General features: G+C 43.6%; 1 protein-coding gene across 1 annotated transcript in view; it reads left to right on the top strand.

Moving 5' to 3' along the window:
• Positions 1-373: 373 nt before the first annotated feature.
• AMFR (autocrine motility factor receptor, E3 ubiquitin protein ligase) overlaps positions 374-8,523 on the top strand; it is a gene marked incomplete at its 3' end in the record, with an annotated part of 31,236 nt that continues 23,086 nt past the window's right edge. Inside the window, exons 1-3 of the mRNA XM_010179007.1 lie at positions 374-487; positions 2,107-2,271; positions 4,431-4,583. Of these exons, the coding sequence (XP_010177309.1) occupies positions 425-487; positions 2,107-2,271; positions 4,431-4,583 (381 nt within the window). The remainder of the gene's footprint in view (positions 488-2,106; positions 2,272-4,430; positions 4,584-8,523) is intronic.

Below are 8,523 nucleotides of genomic sequence, written 5' to 3'. Positions count from 1 at the left end.
TCCCGCTCCTGTAACAGCAGGTTCAGACTGGAGTTTTCTCATCTGCTGTGCGTTAAACAAAATGAGCGTCTTGGTGATCTGTGAGTTTTGTCCCTGTGTTACTTGGTGCTAAGATTTACTGAACTTTATAAAACAATCTCTTGTGAAGAGGTAGGTGGGTTTGTTGGATATACTGCTGGATCAGACTGACCACATCAGTATTTCTAGAAAAAAACGTAAGTGACTCATCGGCCACTGTGCATATCTTGAAAGAGGCCAGGCTTAAATTTCACCCCCCCAAAAAAAAAGGCAACTAAAACTGTTCTGTGAACAATGGCCGGTTTTGTTAGACTCGTTCTTTCCCTTTCTAAATAGGGCAGAAGTATTTGTCGCTGACTGCTCGATTTCTTTGCAGGTGCTGGTGAACACTGCCTGCTGTTTTCTGATGTTGGTGGCTAAGCTCATCCAGTGCATGGTGTTCGGTCCCCTTCGTGTCAGCGAGAGGCAGGTAAGAGCCATGTGTTGCTCTGGATGTCTGGGGGGGTTTGTAATGTCTTGGTGTAGGACTGGTGTGAGTTTCTCTGTGCAATTGCTTGAAAGTGCACAAGAAAAGTAAATTTTAGGACAACTTCAATCTTACCATTATGCTTCTCACCTTTGAAAGTGCTGTCAAATAAACACCACATAGCAAACTGATGGTTTTTATAGAGTTAATTTTCTTCCTAGCAGCTATGAGGCTATGTTTTGGATTTGTGCTGAGAAGAGTACGATAACACACCAGTATTTTAGTTGCTGCCAAACAACGTTCGCATTCAGCCAAGGAGTTTCTTTGGTTTCTCATACTGTCCCTGTCCTCCTGCTCTTGGGCGAGGTGAGAATGTCTTTAAAAGTTCAGCAAGAAGACTATTGAAGCCCAGGCTTTTTACAAACGGGATCCTGCAGAGGGTACAAGAACCAGCAGTGCTTTGAATAGTACCTGTGGTTTGTTCTTGTTTTTTAAAGAAAGGCAAATAAGTAAGTGGCTCTGTGTAAATGCAGTAGCAGTGGCTTGAAGCGTGTTCACATGGGTTTTAAAAAAGTGCGTGTGAACACTTCCTTTAGGAAAAAGGAGGATTTTTGACATGCAGAACTGAGGCACATCAACCTTCATTAACAGCCATGTAGCTCTCAAAGCCCGTTGTGTTTGGGATCCAGACCCTGTAGAGCCTCCGAGTGAAGCGCATTAAAAGCAAGGTGCTATCAAACTGCACTGGGCCAGATTTTCTTTCCAGTCCGTGCTGACTGTAGGGCTGTGGAATTTTAACCAAACTTCCAGGATGTTCTCTACCCTCTGAAAAACAGAAGTGAAGAGCAGTAACAGTGTGGATCCATGTGCATTTGGCCAGTGGGAGTACGCTCGGGTCTCTCATGTAAAGGAAAGCTGGTTATTAATATAGGCAAGCCAAAAATGGCATCATCTGGGCCTGTCTTAACTAAGCTCCTGGTGATTTCATCATGTTCTTTAACAAAGCATTTTCTTGAATAATTTTTTTTCTCCCCAGCAAGCTGGCTTGCTGTCTGCTGCTTGAGACCATCACATTGTTTCTTTCATGTGCGTGGGATTAACTTTTTTTCTCCATTGCTCATCCATCTCCTTCTCCACTGTAGGCTTTGTGCTTTTTAACAGCAGACTTTGTCATCTTTTCTTAATCATCTGTACTTTTTGACAGGTTTTTGGAAGCAAAGTGCTAGGCTATTTGGGCATCTTGTCTAACTAACCGTGACAGTTCTTCTTGCCCTGCTTGGCCATAGTGAGTCAAGCCGAGGTCGGTTTTGGTTTGTGCTGAACACTGTGTTAGAAGTGTGGCAGGAAACTCTGGTGTGTGCTGTGTTGCACAGTTATGCAGTGGTGGTACAAAAGACTGGATACATACTAAGGACCGCTAATATGCTTTTAATTCAGTGAGGATAGTGAATACTGTTCAAGCTGTGTATGCAGCAGGCTTTTGCTAGTGTACTGCTGCGTTTCTACTTCCATCTTTTTGGTTTTTTCCTTTCTCTTTTTTCCCTTCTCTTTTTTCCCCTCCTCTCCCCTGCACGTGGATTGTCTGTGCTTTCACTGCAGTAACCAGCTGTCTTCCTTTCCAGCATCTCAAAGATAAATTCTGGAATTTCATTTTCTACAAGTTCATCTTCATCTTTGGCGTGCTGAATGTTCAGACCGTGGAAGAAGTGGTGATGTGGTGCCTCTGGTTCTCTGGACTCGTCTTTCTTCATCTTATGGTTCAGCTCTGCAAGGATCGCTTTGAATATGTGAGTTTTGATTAAAGGCTGTCTTTTGGGACATGCAGATTCTGTTTCTGGTTTGGGCACTGGCTCATGATAACTTACAAACAGCTCATTTAGGCCTTTTCCCCACCCTGCGGTGCTGAACACGTGCAGCTCCCAGTAGCTTTGATTACTTGCTTTAAAGTGCAGCGTCAATCATACTCCCTCAGTTTTCCCATCAGACAAATGGAGCTTAAGAGAGTTATTTCTTTGATAAATTGCTCCTTATGTGTGCCCTGTAATTACAGTTACATAACTCCATGAGCTGTCTTTACAGCTCTCCTTAGTGAAGAAATCTTGACAGCAGAACATCCCTTAGATTGGTGCCCTTTGGGACTGGCCCATAAAGCCCATTTCTGTGGATTCTGTGCTCGGGTTTCAAGCAAATCTACCAAATGTCGCCTGCCAATGTCTTCACAAGGTACAGTGCAAATTTCTCTGTAAGCTGTATCTCAGGTTTTGTTCATATTAAGGATAAATTCAGTAGAGAGACAGAAATTGAAGACTAGGCAAGGAAGAAGGAGCTGGGATTTGAGCAGTAAATGTTGCCCTTTAAACATCTGTAATAGACATGCATTTTCCTCAGCTCCTCTGTCTTGGAATAAAAGTTTGAACTAAATGGAAGCTATTATCCTTTTGGTAGGTCTGTGCTTTGCAATTTTTAACATTCATATCAAGCAAGGCTTGTTAATTCACAAGCAGCTAAGCAGTGATACTGAAACTAGATTGGTTGGGGTTAGGGAAATTGAGACTGAAGTGAACAAGGCAGTCTTCTGGTATTTTTAGTGTTGTTCCAAAGGCTGTAAAAGAACAAAGCTTGTGTGGGAAGAAATCCTTATTATATTGCTTCTGCATTCAAAGCATGCATCGTAATTCTTTACTTGGACAAATGGCATTTGTGTGATCTGCCTTGCAAACTCAGGGGTGTGTGGAACTGAACCAGATAGAAACAAGGAAGAAAGAATCCATTTAAAAACGAAACACGGGAGCCAGCTTCATCAGTCAGACCAGAGGGAAGCTTCGCACAACTCCTTTCCTTGTCCTGTTCTTCCCTTTCCTGCCCTGAAAATAATGGACTACCTAAAAATGAACTACCTAAATACTTTGTCTGTTGGGTCAGGCTAGGTGTAGCTTACTGTTAAAGTAGTTTGGAGAACTAACATGCTATATATGTGCTATTGAATGAGACAGCTGTTTTCTGTGGACTCTGTCCCGCAGTCTCTAGGTGCAGGTGAGATTTTTGGAGATGTTCTTCCAGAAGAAAATGGCATTGGAAGAACTAGAGGCTGGAAGACAAGGCTGGACAAATTCACATGAGCTGTAATGCGAAAAATTGGCAGAACAAGTGATCTCATTGCTCAAAGTATATGTTAAGGTTAGGTGTCTTTCTGAGACACATGCTGATCATAAGCAGATGCTGTGGATTTGATGCAGAAACTACCATGTGAGAAAGTGTCCGTGAATTTCTTGCTCAGGTGATCTAAAAATTAGGTAAAATAATCATAATGATCCCATGTGGCTTTCAGAGCCTGATGAATGTAAATGGCAGCAAGATGAATGAGACTTGGGATGGTTTGGTTTTTTAGCTTTATTCTGCATCACAGAATCACAGAATCCCAGAACGATAGGGACTGGAAGGGACCTCCAAAGCTCACCCAGTCCAATCCCCCTGCTGGAGCAGGAACACCCAGATGAGGTTGCACAGGAAGGCGTCCAGGCGGGTTTTGAATGTCTGCAGAGAAGGAGACTCCACAACCTCTCTGGGCAGCCTGGTCCAGGGCTCTGTCACCCTCACTGAGAAGAAGTTTCTTCTCCAATTGAAGTGGAACCTCCTGTGTTCCAGTTTGTGTCCGTTACCCCTTGTCCTATCATTGTTTGTCACCGAGAAGAGCCTGGCTCCATCCTCGTGACACTCACCCTTTAAATATTTATAACCATGAATGAGGTCTCCCCTCAGTCTCCTCTTCTGCAAACTAAAGAGGCCCAGCTCCCTCATCATTTATTACTACGCTGCGTGGTTGAGATTTTACTGGTTTTACTCTGGAAAGCAAAAGATTTTGCTTGGTGAGGTGGCTGTGGAAGGCAGGGTGGATGAAGTACTCCTTTAAACCTGTGTGATGATTTATGTATCATTTGTTTTGCAGCTTTCCTTTTCTCCTACCACACCCATGAGCAGCCACATCAGAGTCCTGACCCTGCTCATAGCCATGCTCCTCTCCTGCTGTGGATTAGCAGTCGTCTGTGCTATTATTGGCTACACCCATGGCATGCACACGTTGGCTTTCATGGCAGCAGAGGTGAGACATCCTTCATGCGTGTCGCGGTTTCTGCTTTGATTTTCACCCCTCACTTGAGGGGATCTTGGCATGTGGTTGGTTTTCTTTTAGTTTCCCACGAGGAAGAAGCTCTGAAGATGCAAACAGGCCCTCTCCTCTTTTAAAGTAGTTCTACATGCTTTCTTCTTAGAGCTTCAGCCTGCAAAATGTCTTTGTTGGGAGAATGAGAGGATAAATCCGTAAGATGATGCTGAAATCAAATGGCAGCCTATGAAAAAATAATGGTTGTGCTTCATGAGCATTGCGAGCAGATTTAGTTGAAGCAGCCACTAGAGAGAGGGAGACAGTGTGTATGAAAGTGTAATGTGCACCTCTGCCTGTTTCTCTGAGGCTGTATTTTCTGTTTCATGCCTCCTGAAAAGGCATGAGACTTAACGTCCCTTCCTTCCAGCACGCTAATGGGATTTGCTCATGTCTGTGCAAAGAGATGCATCTCAGCTGAGATAAGTGATGCGTGCTTGTGCATTCCTGCACCCTTTGCAGTGTGGGGCACACACCAGTGTGTTTGTGAACACCAGTGTGTTTGTGGAGCGAGCACCAGTGTGTTTGTGGAGTGAACACCACTATGTTTTTGATGTTATATGTGTGCTTGCGTTCTGCCTGGGAAGTGATAATTTAAAAAGGGAGGCAACCAGTATAATTGCAGGAAAGTCACGTTAGCACATCTTCAGGTCAGGTAACAAGTAGCATCTCTGGTTTATTTTTCTCCTCCGCTGTCTTGAATTCATACTTGGAGTTAGTGAGGAAAGAAAGCAGTCAGCTTTTATAGTAAGAGAATATGATACTGGTCACACCGCAGTTCAGTTATTTAATACATAGGTTTAATTTTCCCTAAATAGGAGAATATGCTGCAAGGCCAGATTTGTAACTGCACAGTGGCAGGTTATTGAGGATTTGTCAGTGTCTCTAATAGATGGGGTCCCATTGGTGGTGTGCCTCTTATCTTGGCTTGGCAGAAGGACGTATCAGCCTTGTGCCGGCCTGGGGTAGGTTTATCAGGGAGTGTTACAGTGCCAAAGCGTTGCCTTGTCAGCACTGCACCATGTGGTGCTGTATATGTTCTGGGTTGCAGGATGGAGCCCAGGTATTTATTTAGATGGAGCTCGGCTATTTATTTAGATGGAGCTCAGCTATTTATTGAGATGGAGCTGTTCTGCCTGCTTATTAACACAGGAGTGGCTTCACCAGCAGCAGCGTGTGGTCCTGAGCCGTGCATGGATCCGCTGTGCTGCTGGTGGACAACAGAGGAGGTCTGTGGGGAATGCATAGGAAAGGGTCTCCTACCCTGGTGTGCAGCGGCTGGATTTGAGGACATTGCTGAGCAGAGGGTTGCACAAGGTTTGATAGCATCAGATGAACTCTGGAAAGTTGTCTGATCATTGATTGAACTCATTTATACTTCGGCCTCCAAATATCCAAAGGCAACAAATTCCACATCCAACTCAGCTTTCTGTACATGAAAGAGCTCTTTTAGTTGTTCTGAATCTTCTGCCTGATAATGCCCCTGGCTGTCATCTAATACATTTATGGTGAAAAACCGCAAACAACCTGTTTGCTTTCCTTCGCACAGTTGGTGATTTTACAGGACCTTTCTTCTGTTCCCTTTCTGACTCCTAAACAGAAGAATTCCAGTGTGTTTAATCTTTCCTCACATGGTATTGTCTCGTATCCTGAACCTTTTAAATATATCCTGTTTGGGTTGCATGACCAGGAGTAGTTTCCTTAATTTTAATACCCAGCACTCGTGTAAGTGAAATAAAACATTTAGGTTTCTTTCTATACAGGTACTAGCAGTGACCCGCCACGTCAGTCCTCAAGCTTCAGCAAAAAGCATTAAATCTTGCAGACTAAAATGCCTTCCTGGTGGTGGCTTGTGTGATGCTGTTCGTGAGGGACCCTGCCAAGTGTATTCCACTTGTGTGTATTTAATTACATTAAGTTACATTAAGCTGTTCATCTCTCCTGACTCTGCAAACATTGGTTTAGCCAGATGCCTCAGGGTTTTCAGTAAAGCAGTATGGATGTTTTTCTCAGTTTTCAGTCAGGCTTTCCCTTGTTCTGTGTTGTTTGTCAGCATTTTCTTTCCTGCAGAGATGGATGTGAAGTATGCAAATGCCTGGAGAATGCTGAATGAGGACAGTCTGTAGTTTTGAGTGAACATTAAGGTTTTTCTCCTTAACCTGTGGTCTTTGAGAATTACAGTTTAGTGTCCAGTCTATCTTTACACCTCTTCTTTTGTAAGAAGGAATGACTCCATTCCTGTAGCAGCCGTCCTCTGATCCCATTTCATACATCTCAGTTAAGGCCATATAATGAGAGTGATATTTAAATCCTAGAATTGTACCTTACAGAGAACAGTATATTTTCCTGTATAGCTTCTTATGCCACATCCATTGCCTTAGGGTTTGAGTGCCTTCCAGTATGTGCTAGTCTACGTGACGAGCATCTGCCAGCATCCCAGAGTCCCCGGGGGATCTGTGTGTGTGTGTGTGTGTAGTGGAGCAGAGCAAGAGCTCCCACGGTGTCGGTATTGACAATGTCCCACTGGACATTTAGAACCTCAGATGAAGGAGTTGTGTAACTTGTGATGCAGAGTTGTACTTTCTGCAAAGTATTTCTCATGTCAGAAGGTTTAGAGGCGTTTCTGGACACAGTGGAGGAACCAGAGACCAGTGCCGTGACCCAATGTACACTAGTTCGTCCTTTTAATTCTGATGCTGTCGCTGCCTCGGCACTAACCAGTACAAATCATGTTTTGGCAACAAAATAGTCAACGAAAGGGAAGCATTGGAATTCCACAGATTCTGAGGGCTGGCATATTTTGACTTCTTAGAAGTTGCAACAACTGGACTTTCCAGATTTCTGCCTGGCAGCTCTCTTCCTTATCGCATCCTTTATGCTACGTGTGCTGGCTTTGACACAGATTTATGCTCAGTGGCATATCCAGATAATCGTTCTGCTTCATCATTTGCGTGGTTAGAATTTGGACATACTTACTTGTTCTCTGTGGTCTGCTCCAAGTTTCTCCAGAGACAAATTCCTCATGTGAACAAGGTGAAGTCTCTTTCTGATACCCACATGCAGGGTAACAGAAGACAGAAGAGGGTCTCAATGTGCCTTACAGGAGCAGCTAGTACGTTAATTTAGCTTTTTTAATGAAAGGTGTTTGTGATGAGAACAGCACACCGTGCTATGTGACTTGGTGTTACCTTCTAGACTTGTTTTGTGTGTATGTGTCTTATCCTGAACCCTTTATTTGGATAAAAGCTTGCACTGGTGTTTAAATACTCACAGAAACACTTATTTTAAAGCCAACTAGTAAACAGTTGGCAGATACATGGGATATTACTAAGGATTAAATATGCATAGCAGCATTTTAAGAATGCTTTTTGCAGATGGGGAAAAAAAAATCCAACCACCTGTTTTCTTGCTGTGTTGGGAAGTTGGTGGTTTTGATAGTTGTTCTGTAGTGTTTTCAGTACTCACGCTGAAGGCACACATCAGACCGGTTCTACACAGATGGTTTCTCTTGGTCATTACAGGTCCCGTGCATCTTGGTGTCAGTTGGCCCCTGCAGACTCCAGGGCGGTGTGGGCTGTCCCTGAAGGGCATTTGTCCTCTCCCATTTAATTTCTCTGGGAGAATACAACGAAGGGACAGGGCACTGTGTGACAGGTCAGAGGGAGGTGATGGGGTTATGTTCCTTAGATGATGCAGAAACGTGGTTACGTATTCAGGAAACAGACCTTTCTGGTGACTTGTCTTTGCACTTCTGCTTATGCTTTCTGATACAGTCAGGTGTTTTTTCTCTCTGTACTTAAGCTAGAGAGGTAAGTATGATGAAAAGGAGAAGTTACTTTTGCAGTGTTCACATCTCAGCAAAGGGAAAAATTATTTGAAA

Source organism: Mesitornis unicolor, unplaced genomic scaffold (assembly GCF_000695765.1).
Source record: "Mesitornis unicolor isolate BGI_N332 unplaced genomic scaffold, ASM69576v1 scaffold7042, whole genome shotgun sequence".
Taxonomy (NCBI): Eukaryota; Metazoa; Chordata; class Aves; order Mesitornithiformes; family Mesitornithidae; genus Mesitornis; species Mesitornis unicolor.
Note: the sequence above shows the minus strand (reverse complement) of the source record. Positions and strands in the feature narration are given on the sequence as shown.